The 20,758-nt window shown below is 40.9% G+C and overlaps 2 protein-coding genes across 10 annotated transcripts in view; one reads left to right on the forward strand and one right to left on the reverse strand.

Annotated features, from left to right (window-relative positions):
• Window positions 1-5,039, forward strand: part of Flo2 (flotillin-2) — a 125,443-nt gene extending 120,404 nt beyond the window's left edge. For 7 of the 9 annotated variants that reach the window (XM_089475302.1, XM_089475303.1, XM_089475304.1 and 4 more), the window contains 3 exons: window positions 2,243-2,810; window positions 3,294-3,477; window positions 3,545-5,039. In XM_089475302.1, coding sequence (XP_089331428.1) covers window positions 2,243-2,810; window positions 3,294-3,477; window positions 3,545-3,724 — 932 coding nt within the window. In that variant the 3' untranslated portion in view covers window positions 3,725-5,039. Of the gene's footprint in view, window positions 1-1,034; window positions 1,186-1,718; window positions 2,147-2,242; window positions 2,811-3,293; window positions 3,478-3,544 lie in introns of those variants that run through there. The other 2 variants (XM_018015825.2, XM_089475306.1) reach the window with 2 other exon arrangements.
• An 895-nt stretch (window positions 5,040-5,934) lies between these two features.
• pdgy (acyl-CoA synthetase family member pudgy) lies at window positions 5,935-19,008 on the reverse strand. Its single transcript, XM_018015270.2, has 5 exons — window positions 18,213-19,008; window positions 10,844-11,054; window positions 9,275-9,817; window positions 9,089-9,203; window positions 5,935-7,836 (listed from the first exon to the last, which is right to left on the reverse strand). The coding sequence occupies exons 1-5, from the start codon at window positions 18,480-18,482 to the stop codon at window positions 7,194-7,196; spliced, it is 1,782 nt and encodes a 593-aa protein (XP_017870759.1). The 5' UTR covers window positions 18,483-19,008; the 3' UTR covers window positions 5,935-7,193.
• Window positions 19,009-20,758: the final 1,750 nt, after the last annotated feature.

Below are 20,758 nucleotides of genomic sequence, written 5' to 3' on the forward strand. Positions count from 1 at the left end.
TATTATCGATAATAATCGATAGTTTGACTTTGTTTTTTAAAGGCAATTTTAATACCCTTGGAGTTGGGGACTTCAGATTTACTGCATAGATCCATGTAATGAATTCAAAGATTTTGTGATTTTTAGACAATACATACAATACAATAATACAAATCGTATTACAACAAGTAATAAGGCTCCAGTCGAGACTGTTCTACTAAGAGATATTCTGAACCCTCCAAGCTGATATTCTACACTTCTTTTAGGCTGAAAAAACGATTTAAATTTACCGATTATTCTCGATAAAATAAATCGGATGATTTATCGAAAAAAAAGATAAAATTGTTCTGCGTATGGTATACACGAGTATGCATGGAATATTTCAGCTCTCTAGCTCTTATATCTTCTAAAATCGGCTTGCTCATACGGACGGACGGACGGACAGGGTCAACTTGACTCAGCTTGTCGCCCTAATATATATATATGAATATATATACTTCATGGGGTCTGCGATGGCTCCTTTTGCCTGTTACATACTTTTCAGAAAAGCATTATACCCTGATTTCCTATTTTCAATGTGTTCAGGGTATAAACGGAAACTAGACACTTATGCTTGACAGCGTTCAGGGGATGTCCTAGTCGAGCAGTCTCGACTAGAGCACTCTTATGTGTATTAAACTACAAGTAAAGTGAGAACTAGAGCTCTATGATACTTGGAGCTATTCAAGTGCTCGACTAGAACCCTTGAATAGTTAACTCTGTCGCTAGTCATCAGCTACGTCATATTCTAATCGAGTTTTTGACGCGGCCTTGCTGTCTAATTGACTGCTTCAATCAAACTAGACTTGAGAAGCTTTACGAGTGCGTTGAACTGAGCTCAGTGCGTGTGCTTGGAATAGAGCCCGCGTTATTATGGTCGAAAGACTTTGAAGAGTGTCGTGTGAGGGCCTTTGGCGCTAGAATCACTATAATTGCCATACTTAAAGCATAAACCGTATATCTCATTCTCAAGGCGATTTCCAATTGTGCAACGCGCTCAAATTGAATATTTAGTTCGTCGTTTGTCGTTGGCGTTGTCTTGGAACGGACAGGCTCTCTCTCTCTCGTGCTTGTTGTGTCAGTTGTAAGCGCGCCGAGCGACGCTCCGGTCGCAACGTTTCCGAGCGGTTCTCAATTATACTGTCCACAGCGAACCCGCCCCCAAACGTACCGAGCTCTATTTTCTATTTTTCTTTCACTTTATTAAATCGCGTGTGAATTGCTCAGCTGTTTGCTGTGTGTGCTTGTTTACGCCGGACAAATGGGCGAAGCCCTCCTCGATCTTGACCTTGAATTGGTTTAGGGGTTAGAAGAACGACAATTGTAACTAACCTTGCCTGTGGCTCAAGGGGAACAGTCAAATACCTAGAAACTGCTTCAGATATTCCGAAATCCTTTAAGAGTCTTAGCCCAGAGCACGGAAGAAAAATATTGGAAAACTAGGGCTAGTTTTTCCTAAGCGAATTACCAATATTTGTTTTACGTCCAGCTCTGCTGGAAATAAAGAAAACATTTGTCTGATATACCTTCAGAACTTAAGGATAAGCAAAAACATCGAAAATTTAAGATATTTTGGAAAACAGAGTTGCCTGCCTGCTGCAAAACGAAAGATAAACAAATAGAGAATGTTTCTTTTTGCAATTTTGTTATTTAATTATTTGAAAAATATATAAAAAATAAACTCGTTAAATACTTCTCAGACAAATCACAGAAAACATTTCCTATTTTAGTGGTTCGTGCTGAATTCGAGGTGAACATAAATCAAAAAGTGCTAAAAGCAATTCAAAGCTCTGCGAATTCCAATTGTTGTAAGCTTGAAGAGCTTTAAGCTCTGACAGCGAGCTTTTGCCGTTCGCAGCACAGTGACGTGCGCTGATAAGGGGCAAGCGCCAGTCGATAAGACTGCGCCAATGACGTCAAGGGTAATACAAATGTCTTGATTAAAAGGAAACAACTAGTAGACTGCCTAGGCTAGGTATAAACCACTAAGAACGGTGCTCGCGGCTGTCAGTGCTAACTTAGTTGGGCTTTGAAGAGCCAACAGACAACAGCGAGTCATGTCGATGGTGTGGATTGGGGCCTTTAAGGTGGTCATGATAGTGGGCACCACCTGGTTGGTGGTGAAACGGTAAGAAAGCATTAGCTATGCTTAGCATCGATTATAGAATATCTAACGCTCTCACTCTCTCATGCTTTCACTCCCTCTCTCTCTGTCCAACCACAGGAACGCTTACAGTCGAAGAAGTCTACAAAGATCGCGACCAGTTCGCTGCGCTTGTGCGCGAGGTAGCCGCACCGGATGTCGGCCGCATGGGCATCGAGATTCTGTCCTTTACCATCAAGGATGTCTACGATGATGTGCAGTACTTGGCCTCGCTGGGCAAGGCGCAGACGGCGGTGGTGAAGCGTGACGCGGATGCGGGCGTGGCGGAGGCCAATCGTGACGCTGGCATCCGGGAGGCCGAGTGCGAGAAGAGCGCCATGGATGTGAAGTACTCGACGGACACGAAGATCGAGGACAATACGCGCATGTACAAGCTGCAGAAGGCCAACTTCGATCAGGAGATCAACACGGCCAAGGCCGAGTCGCAGCTGGCCTACGAGCTGCAGGCGGCCAAGATACGCCAGCGCATCCGCAACGAGGAGATCCAGATCGACGTTGTCGAGCGCCGCAAGCAGATCGAGATCGAGTCGCAGGAAGTGCAGCGCAAAGACCGTGAGCTCATCGGCACCGTCAAGCTGCCCGCCGAGGCCGAGGCCTATCGCGTGCAGACAATCGCCCAGGGCAAACAGTAAGTGAAGCAAACGATGACTAGCTGAGATCCCCTAAGAAACCTTCAAGTTCCTGCTCAACTTGGCTTGGAACAATAATATTATAAATATAAAAGTCAAATATGCATCGGGTTCGATATTCGAGCTCAGTTCAAACTAAAAATAGATTCTTGATTGCCTACTGATTTCATTTTGCCTCGTACAACGAAACGTATACGTAATATGTATATATATAATTATATTTATATAAAGCTGAGATCACTTGCCCTCATACTCAGTATTCCAACTTTATCCATATGCCCATGCTCTCCATATTTATATAATGCGCAAATCCTTGGGGTTAGCCTTAGCCCTGACCAACTCTATAGATATAAATAGTTTTATGTAGTGTAAGCGCGATTCCTAAATGCAAATTGTGCTCCGCACAACATTTCGTATGAGTAATATTGAGAAAAAGTTCAGCTGGCTAACTCCATTTCTATTCTCCTCTCTCCCCAAAACAGATGTCAGACCATTGAGAGCGCCAGAGCCGAGGCGGAGCGCATCCGGAAGATCGGCGCGGCGGAAGCTCACGCCATCGAGCTGGTGGGCAAGGCGGAGGCGGAGCGCATGCGAATAAAGGCGAATGTCTATAAGCAGTACGGCGATGCTGCCATCATGAACATTGTGCTCGAGTCACTGCCCAAGGTAAGAGACAGAGAAAGAGAGAGCGCGTAGGAGAGAGACAGATGAATACATTTGCATTTGATTACAGATCGCTGCAGAGGTGGCGGCCCCATTGGCCAAGACGGATGAGATCGTCCTGATCGGAGGCAACGACAATCTAACCAACGATGTGACACGCCTGGTGGCCCAGCTGCCGCCCTCGATCAATGCGCTGACCGGGGTGGATCTCTCCAAGGTGCTGTCCAAGATACCCGGAGCCAAGGCGTGAAACCTAATCGAATGGGATGTGCAGCAAATGGCAATGACAACGTAACCCCAAAAGGAATTGCAACTGGAAATGACGGAACGAGAAGGACAAAGAGAAGGAGAAAGAGAGAGAGAGAGAGAGAGAGAGAGAGAGAGGCAACCAAAAACGAGAACGATAGAGAGAGAAGAAGAACGCATTTGTTAGAGCGAGCTGGCGAGCGCATTGGAAGCATCAGTGGAATCGAACGATAATCTTACATATACATATACATATATATATTGCAATATATGTATATATAGCAAAATGTACTCCGATATTATGTGTGTCAGTGTGTGTGTGTGTGTGCAATAAAAAGAGAAACAACAAAAGAAAAGCAAAGCAAAGCCCCCCGCCCACCAAGAAGACCTCTGGGAGTAGTTTGACAAATCAAGTGACGAATCCGATCAAACTAAAGCTATTGCTAAATATATATATTTAAAGAAAAATTAAATAAATTAAAACAAAAACAAAACAAAACAGAACAAGAAAGAATTAAGCATTTCGCACGCATTCGCAAACGCATTTTGTGGCCTTTTCTCGATAAATAAGCAGAAATTACCGATACAAAAAAAAAAAAAAATCAACAACAATTATACCAAAAAAAAAATACCAAATGAAAAAAAAAAAAAACATTTTGTAAGCACAAATTTATTGTGTAGTATGCTAGTTACATACATATATAGATACACCCACACTCACATACATATATATATGTATATATATATTTACACATATTGTCGTACACTCACACACGCATACGCACAGTTGTGTGTGTATGTGTGTCTAATTGTATTTTAATTTGTATTTGTATTTGTCACCAATTTTAGTTCGTAAGCTCAACTACAGACGCACAAATGCATTTGCATACGTTAAGTGTTGATCAGTGCCATGAAACGCATTGCTTGGTTGCTATCCAACACTGCACTCAAACCGTTTAACAACACTACAACTACAAGTACTGCCTGATAGAACGACAACGACAACGTCCCACTGTGCCAACCCAGGAACCAACAGGCACTCTAACACACACACACACACACTCACGCACACACTCACATACACGCACACACACACACATTCAGTTCAATGACGCCTCAGTCGCAGCCGCTCTTCCACATTCACACACGAAATTTCCCTTTTATTAAAACTTAAATTTAGTTAAAACAATTTTTTATGTATGTCCACAATCTATTTGTCCCTCTTAACGAACAAAAAGAATCTATAAATATATACGTATAGAGAGAAAGAGCTATAAAACGATATTTGTATGAAATAAATAAAGTTTTTTTTTTCTATATATTTATTATTATTATTATTTGTTTCCTTTAACCTAGTTTTGGTTTTCTAGTATAATTCAACGGGGCTGCAAAACTTCGCTGCATTACGAAATCTGCGAAGCAATTCTAGAGTTTTCCTCGAAAAACGCAAGCAATAATTGATGCGATTGTCACTGGGTCGGATGAGTTCGATTCTGAGCTCCAAAATAATTCCATCAAGTTTTCATTCGAGCTGAGCAACTCTATTAGGCTAAATATTGTCAAGCAATCAAGAAAGAATCTCGACTAAACTTTAGATGTCTATAAATTATCTAGGTATATGTAGAATGATCTTCAATCAATTTGATCGTCAGTCAAACAAAAACTCCTTACTCCTTCTCACTTATTTTCCTACTCTTTGAAATTCTAGGCTTCAACTTCATTCAAATTCCTATTGAGGACTACTTTAGATTGCCCAGCAGATCGAGACAATTCAGCACAGTGAATGCAGCCCTGTTAAGAGAAAAGAGAAATGAAATTCCGATAACGAAAATTGTTAAGAAAGAAAAAAAAAGAGAAGAAGAAGAACAACAACAACAACAATAAGAACAACTAGATTAACCGAAGAAGAATCTGCAACGTAAACGCATTTACACACAATTCAGAACAACAAAAGTATAAAATATATATACCAAAATATATATATATATATACACATATATAAATGAATATATATATATATTTTTTTCTATTGTATATTAAGTGCAAATAACTTAAATTGATACATGTGTCACAGTGCAAGAGAATAATGTAACTAAATAAATCGAATCTAAAATTTTGTGTATTTTGTCGTAAATAAATAAATTGAAAAGAAAAACAGAAAAACACATATATGCACATATGGCAAGTCTTTTACTATGGAAACACTCGGCTATATAGTTGGTCACTCAAATCTTTATTACAAAACGTTCATATACAAGTAAAATACATGGACATACGTATAGCTGTAAATATATCAATATCTAAATACTAGCTTACATACTATTCATACAGATAACAAAAAAAAAAAAAATTATAATAATAATAATAATAAATGTGCTGGCTTAGGGCTAAGTCCGTTGGGAATCGGACTGATATTGGTGTATACTATGGTATACTATGCAGGTCCAGCGTTATCCATATATATATATATTCTGTTGCAGTTTAGGTACACACAAGCCTAGGCTACGAGACTAAATAGTGCTACGACACTTACAAGCTATCCAGTGACTATTTACTCGCTACTCGCTATTGGCTATCCCTTAGGTCCCACTCGTTACTCGCTACTCCCATCCTGTCACTCGCTACTCGCTAGTTGCTATCCTTTCTTGGCACTTGCAATGCTCCAGCCATTATTCGCGTTACTCGCTACTCGCTACTCGCTAAATGATACACGTTAACAGTTATCCCTTAGGTCCCACTCGTTACTCGCTACTCCCATCCTGTCACTCGCTACTCGCTAGTTGCTATCCATTCTTGGCACTTGCAATGCTCCAGCCATTATTCGCGTTACTCGCTACTCGCTACTCGCTAAATGATACACGTTAACAGTTATCCCTTAGGTCCCACTCGTTACTCGCTACTCCCATCCTGTCACTCGCTACTCGCTAGTTGCTATCCATTCTTGGCACTTGCAATGCTCCAGCCATTATTCGCGTTACTCGCTACTCGCTAAATGATACACGTTAACAGTTATCCCTTAGGTTCCACTCGCTACTCCCATCCTGTCACTCGCTACTCGCTTGTTGCTATCCTTTCTTGGCACTTGCAATGCTCCAGCCATTATTCGCGTTACTCGCGACTCGCTACTCGCTACTCACTACTTCCTATTCGCCTCGCGCTTTTAGCTTTTCACTTCGCGACTCTCATTACTCGCTACTCTCTACGTGCTACTCGTTACTCGCTATGCTTTACTCGCTATTGTCGCAGCCACCCTGGGGGCCACTCGTCTAAATGCAATGCTCTCAATGCCCGCAGCTTCACTGGCGATTGCCAACATTGAAGGGTCACATTTTATCGGATCCACAGAGATACCAAATGGTAATTGAAATTCTCTCAAAAAAAAAAAAAAAAAGAAAATAAAATAATAATAATAAGACATATAAAATAGATGTTTAACAGCTATGTAAAAACAGCAGATTGCGAGATTGGCTGGCTCAGTCCGAATACTTTTCTTTGAGATCCTTGCGCAGTATTTTGCCGGTCGGATTCTTGGGCACCTCATCGACAAAGATGACGCCGCCCTCGAGCTTCTTGTAGTGTGCGACACGTTCCGCCACATACGCGGCTATCTCCTCGGCCGTTGCCGTCTCGTTCTGGCGCAACACAACGATGGCTCGCGGCGCCTCGCCGTTCAGCTCGTGGGGTATGCCAAAGACGGCTGCCTCTAGGACCTTCGGATGGTCGCGCAGCACCGCTTCCAGCTCAGCTGGCGGCACCTGGAAGCCCTTGACCTTGATCAGTTCCTTCATGCGATCCGTTATATAGAAGTAGCCATCCTCATCGAAGAAGGCCACATCGCCCGTGCGCAGCCATTTGCCCGGAAAGAAGGTCAGTTCGTTGGCCTCCGGATTGTTCAAATAGCCGGACATCACCTGCGGCCCGCGCACGCACAGCTCCCCGGTCATGCGCGCTCCCACGCCCTTCGAATCGGTCGCATCCAGGGGCACGATCTTGGCCTCCGTGCTGCCAGGCAGCACACCTGTCGAGGCGTACCGTGTATTGCCCTCGGGCGTCATCAGGATAACGGGCGATGCCTCCGTCATGCCGTAGCCCTGCATGAAGCGCGTGTTCGGGAACCTATAGGAGCCGAGGGGAAAACGGGATTAGCTATGTAGATTATATACGTATGTAGAGTCATGCATAGTACATATAAAAATATATATCTTGCCTAATCGGAGATTAACCTACGCTTAGCAAAACATTTTCCGACAGTTAAATATTATGAACTACATTGAAATTGTTGGGGTAAGACCCAAAAGACCTTTCAATAGATCGGAAAGTTAGCAGATCACAGAATATATAAAATTTGATATAGCCTGATGTAGGAAGATTCCAAGTGAGAGATCGTTTCTCTAGTTAATAATCGAAAGGAGAGATTTTCTGATAATTGGCGTCTCACCTGACTCACAATACTTACAAAAAGTTCGTCAAGCAAAAATGAGTTATCATTATATATCGAAAGTACTTATCGAAATATCAATAAAACCTTAACAAGCTTACGAGCTAATGCGGCAAACATGAAGTTGAAATGGAGAGATTATAAAAGGGCTTACGAAAACTTATCAGGTAATTCACGGAATCTTATCAAGAAAGTGATTAACAATGTGTAAATGGCTCTGTAATAGCTTACGAGGAGACTAATGAGCGCTATCAGCAACTTATCAAAAGATTACGGGTGTGATTTTTAGAGCATCTTGTCAGACAAACAAAGGGGCTTCAGTTAACTGTAAATAGGTTTATCACAAGTTGGAGATTACCAAGAGATAGCCCATATGTGGAATAATAAGATATAAATACGACGCACTTCAGAGATCTAACAAAGTTGGCTCAACATATAGGTAAAGGTAGAGAAGATTAAGAAGATGTGAGCTAAAGCATATTCGAAGGATAACTTTGGGGTTAAAGGATCATAACGAAAGGTTGGGATATCACATATGGGATAACACATATAAATACGACGCACTTCAGAGATCTAACAAAGATCATAACGGCAGGTTAAGATAACCCATATGAGGAATACTAAGATATAAATACGACACACTTAAGAGATCTAACCAAATCTGCTGAACCTATATGACAAGGTGACGATTATTAAGAAGATGTGACCTAGAGCATATGCGAAGGATACAATGGGGTTAAAGGATCATAACGGCAGGTTGAGATAACCCATATGTGGAATAATATGATATAGATACGACGTAATTCAGAGATCTAACAAAGTTGGCTCAACATATAGGCCAAGATATTTGAAGGATAACTATGGGGCTATAGGATCATAACGGCAGGTTGATAAAGGCTTATCTAGAGCTCGGCTGGGCACGCTACTCACTTCTGCAGGAAGCGCTCGACGTCGTTTTGGCCAATGGGCGCCGCACCGGACATGACAACGCGCAGCGCTGAAGCCAGGTCCTTCGTTAGCTTTGGGTGGTTGATCATGAACAAGGCTGCGGCGAAAGGGAAACAAAAGTTCAATCAGTATGCGAGTAGAGTAGAGTTGCTTCATGCAACAGCTCACCAATGGGCGGCACAAGATTGAGGATGCTGCCCTTGTAGGTGTCGAGAGCCTTGATGAAGTCGTCCGGCTTGAAGGCAGGCAACGTGGCCAGCCGGGCGCCCTTGCCCAGCTTCGACAGCATGACCACGGTGAGGCCGTAGATATGGAAGAAGGGTAGCACCGCGGGCAGCGTGTCCTGGAACTGGAGTGAGTCGATGGGCAGCGCATCCTGTATCTGTTCGCAGTTGCTGCTGATGTTGTTGTGGGACAGCACCACGCCCTTGGGCAGCCCCGTCGTGCCCGAGGAGAAGGGCAGAAAGACCATGTCATCAGGCGTCGCATCCTTCGGCGGGCACAGCTCGTCGTAGCGCACATTCTCCGTGCTAATCAGCTCAAAGAAATCAATCGCTCCCGCCGGCAGCAGCTCCGTCTCGCTGCTGCGCACCACTGCGATGGGTATCTGCTTGCCAGCCAGCTGGCAGGCCTCCCGCAGCGTGGCAAAGCCAGTCACGCTGCCCACCAGGAACTTGGCATTGCTGAACGTGAGCTGGCGTGAGATTTCATCTGCAAAGCAAAGCGTAAGATTAGCCCCTGCTGAAATCAATTACCTAACTCATATTCCTTATCCCTTATCCCCTATTGATTAGATTGGGTTTTCTGTATGTGGTAAGTACAGTAAAATACCGACAGTTCGAAATGGCAAGGGGATCAGCCATTCTTCCGATTTATCTAGAAATTCAAATTAGGGATAGAATTTGTTTCGATTTTTTGCGATTTTCGCATTAACGTGGTAAGAATTATCGAGACTCGACTGTATTTTTCGCATATTTCCTATCATTCGATTTCATATTCTCATCGTAAAGACTTTTTTAACCACTCTGATTCAATCTGTAGTCTTCTTGTTGGCATTCTTCTTCATGTGGCATTCGTAAACGTTCACTTGCTCAATATAAACTTTAACTTTCGTTTAATTATCATAGTTTTCCATATATCATTTTTTGCAGGATTTATCTAGACAGTTGGCTATCCCCTTTGGCAGAGGTCTTCTTCTTTCTGTTATTCTCCTTTGTGTGTCGATTTTCCCCTTTCCGATTTGTGCATTTCTTATTCGTATAGATCTATTTTTGTCCCTGCCTCTTAAATAATTCTTTTATATCGCACTCAATGCGAATTATTATTATTTAAACTTGTGCCGAGCTCTCTCTACTATCAGTCAACCCACTGAGCTTGGCACTCCCCCATTTAATCCCTCCCGGCCCCTGCTCCCGACCTGCGTGTGTTTTTAGTTGTTTATATTGTGTCGCATCCGTTTGTGTTAGAGCAGAGCTCAGTTAGAGCAACAATTGATAGACAGATGTACGTCAGTCAGTCTTCGAGACGAGTTCATAACCTCGCAAATATAATTTGGGGTAATCTGGTACACTGATCTTTGGACTCGGACTACGCTCGCCCGCTCGTTAACTCAACAATTCCAGCTCTGATAAGGGATAATTAAACCAGATTTAATCGTATGTGAGCTTATCGCGAGTACGTCGCTCCGACGAACACGATTTGACGCCCACGTGCTGGCACCTCCCTCCCGGATCCTACCTGGCGTATAAATTGGATTGATTGTAGTCACAGCGAGACCAGCTTCGATAGCGCCCAGCGCTGCGATCGGATACTCTGGCATGTTTGGCAGACAAATGGCAAGAATATCGGGCTTGAACAGCTTGAACTTGGTCTGCAGGCGCACGGCAAAGGCGGCGCTGGCATCGCGAAGCTGGGCGTACGTGTATTGCCGATCTGTGATCACGCAGACCTGAAAGAGTAAAGGTGGGTGTGATTAGCAAATAGGAATTGATTTCTCATCGGATCAACGGAGTATAGAGTGTGAGAAAGTCTTAAAAATATATATATAAGACACGATTGCGAGATCTCATGGAAACAGTTTCGGAAGTAATGGGAAAAAGAGATCATATATGTACATATATTTGATCAAGGATTACGACAACCAACTGAAGCAAGAAAATTATTTTTTCACACAGCTTTGCCAAAGATTATTCAATATAAAACATATTATGATATGAGTTATATATGTTCCGAGATTTAACCGGTATATGCATGTACCTGTGGCACGATTAAAAAACCTATTTTTGTAGAAAATTGCTAAAAATCTTATCTCTATAATATGCCCCTAAAAATATAGAACAACAAATAATAATATAGATTAGTCAGCATGAATATAGAATCTATCTATAAAATTTGCAAACAAACAATTTTTTTTTTTTTTAACTTATCATGAAAATATTATTTTATTTCTCTTTCATTATAAATAGAATATTCTGAACAAGTAAGAAAGCTCTAGTCGAGAGTGCCCGACTACGAGATCCCCTGAACCCTTCGAGCAATAGCTGTTTCAATCATTTTTCGCGTCTTTCTTCTTACACAAGACACACACACGCACACTCACACACACACACACGCATACACACACAGGCATATGCACACACATCATACATACACACACACACACACGCACACACACAGAGATACGCACGCACGCATAAACACGCATTGGCTGCAGTGGCTGTTGCTTACTAAGGGAACTTAATTGTTCAATAACTTTTCTTGTGGATGTAGTTTCTTCATGAAGATTGTGATTATATCATAGATATGTATGTATTTGTTTGTATTTGAAATACGCCTTTTACAAATGTGAGGGTGAGGGGATGAATTAGGGGCGGGGGTGAATTTTGACAAAACCCGAAATTGTATAAAATGCATATAAGTATACATAAAAAATTTGGAGACTCTAGCTTTAAAGATGTAGGAGATATAAATTTATTACTGGTTTTCGATAATGTTTTTAATCGATAACAAAATAACGGGGCAATTTATCGATATTTAAAGCAAAACTCGATATGCGTGTGCTATACACGGACCTAGGAAAACAAATTTCAAGTCTCTAGCTCCTATATCTTCTGAGATCGACGCGTTCAAACATACGGACAGACGGACGGACGGACAGACGGACGGACGGACAGATGCACAGAGCTGAATCCACTCAGCTCGTCGCCCTGATCAAGAATATATATACTTTGTGGGGTCTGCCACGCCTCCTTCTGTCTGTTACATACATTTAACAAAACCATTATACCCTGATTTCCCATTGAAAATGGGTTCAGGGTATAAAAAGCTGACAAAAGTTCAAAAATCTCAAGCATGTAAACACTTGGGTGCAAAGTTTTGGGCAGACCTGTAATAAGGCTGATGTCGAGTGGCCGCGATAAGCGATGCGATTCTATAACATTACAGAGTGAAAGCTATCCTCAAAGAGAGAAACTTGATTGTATTCAAATTGTAGTCATTGCGAGTATTCAAATTTTAGTTTCAGTCGCAATGTTTTCAGGAAAAACAGCAACGGGATCCGTCCAATACTATCAATATTTTTGATTATTGACAGTTCAAGTATAATTGAGAGCAAATCCAGACATATATACATAAATATATAAATAGTTATAAAACACACTGTTATTTAAGCTTGAATTACGAAAAAGAACATACAATATTTCACCCACTAACCAACGGTTATTTAAGCGCAGCTCGCAACAAAAACACACGCATCAGAAAAGCTTTATCATGCGATGAAGCGAGAAAGCGACTCAGAAATGCTTTCTCGCAACTCGATTTACTCTTCGCTTTGGCTCTCTTCTCGCTTCGCTTGCACTCTGACATGCTTAAGCGATTACATGTAAATCTGCATGCAGAGCTTTCGCGTACATTGTCGCTGAATATTATCGCATCGCTTATTGCGGCCACTTTGACATCAGCCCAGTGCTTAGCATGGGAAATAGGTCATGGCTATACGAATTGAGTTCGATTAACATAGACTCGCCTGGGCCGCAGTAGAATTACACTTGAAAGTAAATAGAGGAAAAGTGAGGGCACTAAATGACAATGGACAATGGACTATAAAACGCGAATAAAATATAGATTAAGCGATGTGATATGGTTGAGCAGTGCAAAGTGCTTATCGGAGAAGAAAATAACCAAATTATATGACATAGAGCTATCTCAGCCAACTCAGACAAATGTTTAGATTTGTCCATGATTTAACTTGATCTTGAGTACCAAATTCCCTACAAATACATATATAGATATCATATATGTAGACATATGTATATGACAGATGGTAAAGTTGTTTACGCTGATCTTGATAACGTTCATTTTGCCCTCCATTGCCGAAGCTTTGGCTAGCTAAGAGCTTGACCTTTCTCAAGGCCATACTTAAATGAAACCCGGTCTGTCAGCAAAGGCCCTGTTTTAGACTTGGCTAGTAAGGCGGGGCTAAGGGGGACCGGCTAGTCGATGCTAATATTATTTGCGCAGCGTGAATTATAAATAAAAATAGACGAAAACAAGGGAACAGAAGAGAAACGGCGAAAAACAAGCACATTAAAATGTCGAATTTTAAGAAATCAACGAAATTAAGCAAAATAACAAAAAAAAGAAGAAAAAAAAAAAACAAGAAGACCATTTAAATAAAATTTCAAATAAAAAATAAAAACCAGAAAAATAATTTCGAACAGTTGACGCGCTGCTGCTGCGTTCCGCTCGAGCTGCGCCGCGGCCACTGATCAAAGTTCAGTGGGGCAAAGTACAAAGTCTGCATAAGACACAAAAGAGAGAACCAAAGAGATGATTACTCTGCGCTCGTGCTCTCCCACTCTGTGGCCACTGGCCATATATCCAAGTGTGTGTGTGTGTGACTGCATGTGTGTGTGTGTATGTGTATCACTTGTTGTTTCGCACGTCGCGACGTTTGTTGACTTTTTCGCTGGCCAAACGCGACGACAATAACAAAGAGGACGACGACGACGAGAGCACAGTCAATACCGCTCACCCACTGTCACTGTCGCGCTCACACAAGAAGGCCAGGCCCACCGCAGGAACTACAAGCAAAAGCAAAAGCAAAGGCAAAGGCAAAGAGAGCAACAGATGATTTGCAGCTAATTGTTTTGAGCGAATGCAAATGCAAAACAATCGTAATTAGCGATTGTTAGCTTAGACGCGTGTGTGTGTAATTATGTGTGTATGTGTGTGTGCGTGTGTGTGTGTGTGTTTGTCTCTATTTGATTGTCTCGACACACCTATTATTGGACAATTAAAAACATATTAAAATCATGTTAGCAGACGCGCACAACGAATAGTTCAATGCTCTTGCGCGATAAGCTCAAGGGCTGTGTTAAGAGAGAGAGAGAGAGAGAGAGAGAGAGAGAGAGAGAGAGAGGGAGAGAGCAAATCAATTGAGCTTGTAGCTAGCGTAAAAGTAGAACAAATTTGCTTTAGTGACTTGCGACAAAGTACAAGTCAAATTTTACTTAATAAAAAAGATTTTTAAATGATTAAATTAAGTGAAATAAAAAAATAGTAAAAGTAAAATTAGCTTCATTAAAATTATGCATAAATACAAAATTTGAATATCAATAAAAATTATAGAAAAATCTTAAGAGCATTTAATTTTTAAGCAGAGCTGGCATATAAAATAATCGAGAATCAAATCAAAATTGTAAACATATATTGAGAACTATTCAAAAATATTATGAACTAGAGTCAAAGAGGTCTATAAATTTATGAATTCAACAGCTTGCATGGAGCTGATTATTAATTAGCTATATATGTATATATATTTATACTTATAGAGGTCTCACACCATCTAAATCTCTAATACCTAGTTGGAGAGTAATAGATCTGTTAGAATATTTTTGGGGCAGCTGATCTAACTCTTTGACTCCAAAATACTAAATGGCCAAAATATGGTGATAAAGAGTCATCTAAATTGAATCTATATAACGTCAACAAGCCTCTGAACTTTGTTTAACCCGCTTATCTCGCCCTGCTAATTAAAAAATTTACAAAACTCAAAGAATCGAATCGCAGGCGCCTGAGAATGTTTTACGACTATTATACGGCATGGAGTCGTATTATTTACAGGCTTATGACCAACTATTATATATATATATGTATATATGACTATATATAGGTACAGACATTTAAACAAGTGTGAAAATATTTTGATCGAGTTGATGGAAACAAAGTTTCAAGTTGCTAAGAAACAATGTAAGCTATTCTCTCCCTCTCTCTCTGTCTCCCTCGCTGTATATGTATATACATACTATATCTTCAACTATATAGGCCATGTCATGCATTTTATGGCGAAACAAGACTGCACTCCTTACCATATATAACGAACTTGAGGCGATTTGTGTGCATTTTGTTGTTGCTTTTGCTGCATGGCGAATCGAAATTCAATTGGAACAATTCGCACTTTGCACCCACTGTGCAGCTAACTAGCTTTCATATAATATATATAATATATAGATCGGCATTTGTATATGTGTGTGTGTGTGCATTGCATTTAATTCAGGCACACGAAGTCTAAAGTGTGCACAAGTCGCCGTTTGCGCCTTACGTGCACATTTGAGCGGGCAAACCCTGAATTGCCCCACTGTAGTAAGCTAATCAATTTCAATGAGCAACTTTTGCACTTTGATTTCGTGGCGGAGGGGCCGAGTTAGCGGTCAGGGCGGCTGCAGCGGGCGCTTGTTGTTGCTGTTGTTGTTTGTCGCCTTGGTGTGGGCGGGGCGCGTGGGCGGTGGGCGGTGTGCGGTGTGCGGTGCTTATGCAAGCCCGACAGTTGCCTCGATCATGCGGCTATTTATAGTCGCTCGTTCGCTCTACCTCTCCCTCTCTTTCTCTTATTGTCTGTCACTGTCCCACTCGCCTCTTGCATTTTGATTTCTCGATTCCATTATCAATCTCTTACTAGTTGCATTTCTGTCGCACATACCCTGTTCGCCAAGTAACGTAGAGTATATTCGATTTGCATACGCTTTGAGGATATGCCACGCCCACATATTGAACTATTCTCTAGCTTTTTAGTCGAGAATCAGCACTTTAAATAGATGAGCTTCAATTTCTATAGATCAATTCAAAGCTTTTTAAACAGAATATGATGTAGTCGTGTATACCCTATAGCACATACTCAATATATTATTCAAACTGACTTAAACTATAGTAGGGCATAATAAAAAGTGTGAAATATTTTAGCCTAAAAACTCTAACTTATCGAAGATTCTTATAAGTATGAACACAGTATATCCTATATATTTTTAGTATATACATAGTATATAGTGCTATACAAATTAGTTTAATCAATTGAGATCTTATTTATGTAAGCATATTTCAGGTATTTTGAAAACATGGAGCGTACAGGGTATCTGCTAGTCGAGCACTGCTGTCTGATATAGTTGGCATACGTCATATCTGCGCTTTATCCCTTTCATACCCCTCGCAATCATTGTTGGTCTTATCGGGCATGTAAAGCAATTTGATGCCTTTTCACAGTCGACTTGAACTGGTCAAGGCCCCAAGCGAAGCGCTACAAATGGGCCCTTCCTTTCTCCCTCTCTCTCTCTCTCTCACTCTCTCTCTCTCTCCCTCTCTCTCTCTCTCTCTATGTATAATACACATATAGAGCCATATCATTAAAATAGACGTATATAAATACATATATTATGGGTATTTCCATTATTATTCTTGTATGACATTCCCTTATCTCAAATTTTTCAGTGTGAAGGCGTAGTTCGCACTATATATTTTATTTCACTTTCGCACTTATCTACATAGGCATTTTTGCTTACGGCGTACACAATAGACTAAGCACATCTTATCTGGCGAAAACAAGAGCAACAAAGAAATGACCCATATAAATACATGTGCTAAACAAGATGTCGCCCGCAACCGATAGATCTGAGCTATGCGAAATTCCAGGGAAACTTGTGAATGCACTCGTGATTCAAGTCGCGCAGTCCGATCAAAATTTACATGCGACTTATGGACTCGATAGCGACTCAGCACAGAGTGCCAGGGAAGAATATATAAACAGACACGCACATACACACATACATACATATATGTACAGGTATACACCAGGTATTGGCATAGGTTCAGGTTCAATGAAATCGCATAAACAAAAATGAGACTAACGAAATTCAGTTATAGTGAAGCGATAAGACATTGGGTAAGCGTATAGTAAATAGGTGTACGAACTAGTTGATAGCTGTCCCAATTTCCAATAATTGTCTAGGCTCTATAAAACATTTCGATCTACCCCATCAATTGATAAGATGATATATCAGTGGAGATTTCAAGTAGCTGCTTCAATTCAATTGGCTCTATCTAGAACTTAATTTGTCTATAGGATATACCTAGAGTGTTTGTATTATATATGAACTTCAGATCGAGCAGCTGGTAGTTGTGAAATACTCGAAAATTGGTAATAACACTCCATACAGCCAAAGACGTAAATTGCTTTGTTATTAAATTCCAGACTAAACTGGAGGAATGCATATTTATTTTTTTCAGTTTTAGAACATCATAGAGAATTTTTATAATCTACGGAAACTTTCAAAATATATTTCTCAATCAATCAAAAAACATTTCGAAGAACAAAAAAAAAAAAAAAATTATTTTTTTTTTTAATTATTTCTTCAAAATATTTCAAAATAATGTATCTTCTATTTTATTTTCATAATATTTTGCATATGATTTTAAATTTCATTCTCATTTTCGAATGATATATGTAAATCTAGTTAAATTATTGGAATCTTTAAACAACCCTTATGAAAACACTCGAAAAAAAATATTATCTGTAAAATAACATGATCAAATACTCTCACCAACATTTCGGATGCAAATTATACGATATGAAGTTTTCGTAAATATTTGAATTTGAATTTATAAACACTAAAATGTAATTTGTTTGAATATGTAAAAATATATATTAATTATTTCTCACTCACAAATCGTTCGCATAGTAAATTTCTGTAGTCATTCACATTTTTTCTATTTTCAACCACTATAAACACTATTTTAGTTCGTTAGGCAACACTGCTGTTAGTGGAACTACACTTACCGCTGCCGTGGAGTTCTCCCACTTTTTGAAGTCGCGCCAGACGTACTCGTGCAACGGCACATTTTGGATCTTGATGGGATCGTAGGGCGAGGTCTTGTAGTAGCCATCCTCGGCATTGTAGTGCAGCGACTTGTCCCGTTCGCTGATGCTCTGGGCGCGCTCAACGCTCGCCGTGTTGCGCTGCCTGCGATTCGTTGTGATTGTGCGGGCGCAAGCGTTGGCGGCGCTGCGCAGACGCAGCATCTGGGCAGCGACTGGATACATTTTCATTGATTAAAGTTCGACCCTTTTTCGTTCCGCTCCTTTCGCTCTCACTCTCTCTCTCTCTCTCTGTCTTTGCTTACGCTCTTAGGAACGTTAGTTTCAACGGGAAGTTGCTTAAGTTGCGTCTGAGAATTTGTTTTGACTGTTGTTTTGGCGTTGCGCTGCTGCTGTTGCTGCCTGTCTGTCTGTCTGTCAACAAACACGTCTGCTGCTTTGGAGTGCTGAGGCACGACTGCCTGTTGGCGTCGCAGCGGCCGCGTTGCCGGCTCACCGGCAAGCCAAAACACGCTCGCACACACTCACACACTCAGGCAGGCACAAGCGCAGGCAAACAGATCGCGTTGGCGTAGTAAAGGGGCGTCCGTTGTTGTTGTTGCTGTTGCTGTTGCTGTTGTGCTGCTGCTTCTCTTCATTTTCTGTTTTACGCTGCGCGCTCATCTGCGCCTACGCGTTCATTTTCAAATGCATATTCTTGTTTTTGGTACCTTTACATGATCTCACTCTCACTCTCTTTGCATCTTTCTCTCTCTCTATCTGTTTGCCTCTCGCGCGCTCTCTTTGAGCAGCGAACGCTGCTTACACTCTTCTTCGTTCGGCTGCCTGCATAACTGTAACTGTAAATTAGTAGCCAGTGCAATTCCATGCTTATATTTGACACTCAGTATGTATGTAGGTACATATGTGTGTGTGTATAAATTTAGTAAATATTATTGGCATCGCTGAGGTAGCGAATGTTTCTTTGCAATGTATTCGCATGCATGTGTGCGTGTGTGTGCGCGCGCTTGCATTTCTCTCTTTATGCAGTTACTTAACACAAAAACAATTATACATGTATGTGTGTGTGTGTGCATGCATGCATTTTTAAAGAAAATAAATGACATTCTTCAATGTGTGCATGTGTATGTGTGTGCAATTGTATAGCACAATAAACGTTTGCCGATTATTATTTTGAATTCAAGCTAGTTACAGATGTTTTTATCGAGTACGAGTATGATTGGACGATAGAATACCCTGTAAAAATGTGGATAAGCGACTTCAGTCTATAAAATCTGATGTTAATAAACAAAAATTTGTGAACAAATCAAACGAACTCTATTTATAAACCCAATATTTGATTATTTCAACTCATATAACGCTATGCTTTTTATGGCAGATTGAGTTTTATATGACCTGGAATCTGGAACGCTTCACCCCCTACTCCCACTCTCAGTCCACTCCTTATCCATGCCACACATCAACAACTTTATTACAAATGATTTTATGACACATACGTGCATACATATGTATGTGCGGAGTACGTAGGAAGAAACGCACTGATAAGCGTTATCAGCCTCCATTGTCTTCCAGACTTTGTTTCGGCCTTGTGGGCATGACTTGCACTGTGGCTTATCGGGACGCTAACGGGTATTGTTATTATGGTAATTAAGCTTAGATGCCCGATTGCGGGTGATTAGCGTAGAAAGTATAAATCAGGTAGATTCTGGTCTAACCGGTAATAGAAACGTGGATTACGCCCGGGTCCAAAGTCCTCTGGAAGCGTGAGAGGAAGCGAGAAAACCCGAAACTCGCTGCTCGAAATTGGATGTGTAGAAAACCGGACCTAGGCATGGGCCTCTCGCCTAGGCCTTTCTTCCATTCGGAGGGCATTCAACCTTGCGCCGCCTGGCGGCCAGTTGCACAACTAAGCTGGACAACGGATCGCGGCTTTATCAATAACAAACAAACGCCCAGGTATTTGTAGCTCAAGGCCATTTCCGCAGCCGTCAATTGCTGTCTCAGCTTAATATACAATCGTCTCACTTGCCATTGTTTTGCGTTCGCTTATGTTCTTAGATTCTCTTCTTCTTCTTCGTTTTTCGAATGCACTTTTGCTGGCCCAGTGTCGCATGCTTCGTCATAGAATTGGCCACAATCTCAGCTAGACAAAGAAAGTTGGCAAATCTAACTCGTGTTTTTTTTTTTTTTTGGGAATAACTGTGAACGATCAAATTGCCCGATAAAAGAAATTGCTATAAATGCAGTCTGAGTCAAGGCAAATGGATAGTCCACAGTGCGTGTCAAGTGACTAATACATACATATATAAATTGACTACGTATGTATGTATGTACATACATTTGTATATATTCTTCTTTTAGCTATGATAGGGCCGCGTGCGCTCGCATTTGTGCAAATTGTCGCAATTTTGGTTGACATTTTTTATTAAATTATGCAAAAATTGGGGTAACTTTAATCAAGAGAGAAAAAAATTGTAGTGTATATCATAATTCAGTGTCAAGCTGTA

The sequence above is a fragment of the Drosophila arizonae genome, chromosome X, assembly GCF_054131065.1.
Source record: "Drosophila arizonae isolate 15081-1271.41 chromosome X, UAZ_ARI_1.0, whole genome shotgun sequence".
Taxonomy (NCBI): domain Eukaryota; kingdom Metazoa; phylum Arthropoda; class Insecta; order Diptera; family Drosophilidae; genus Drosophila; species Drosophila arizonae.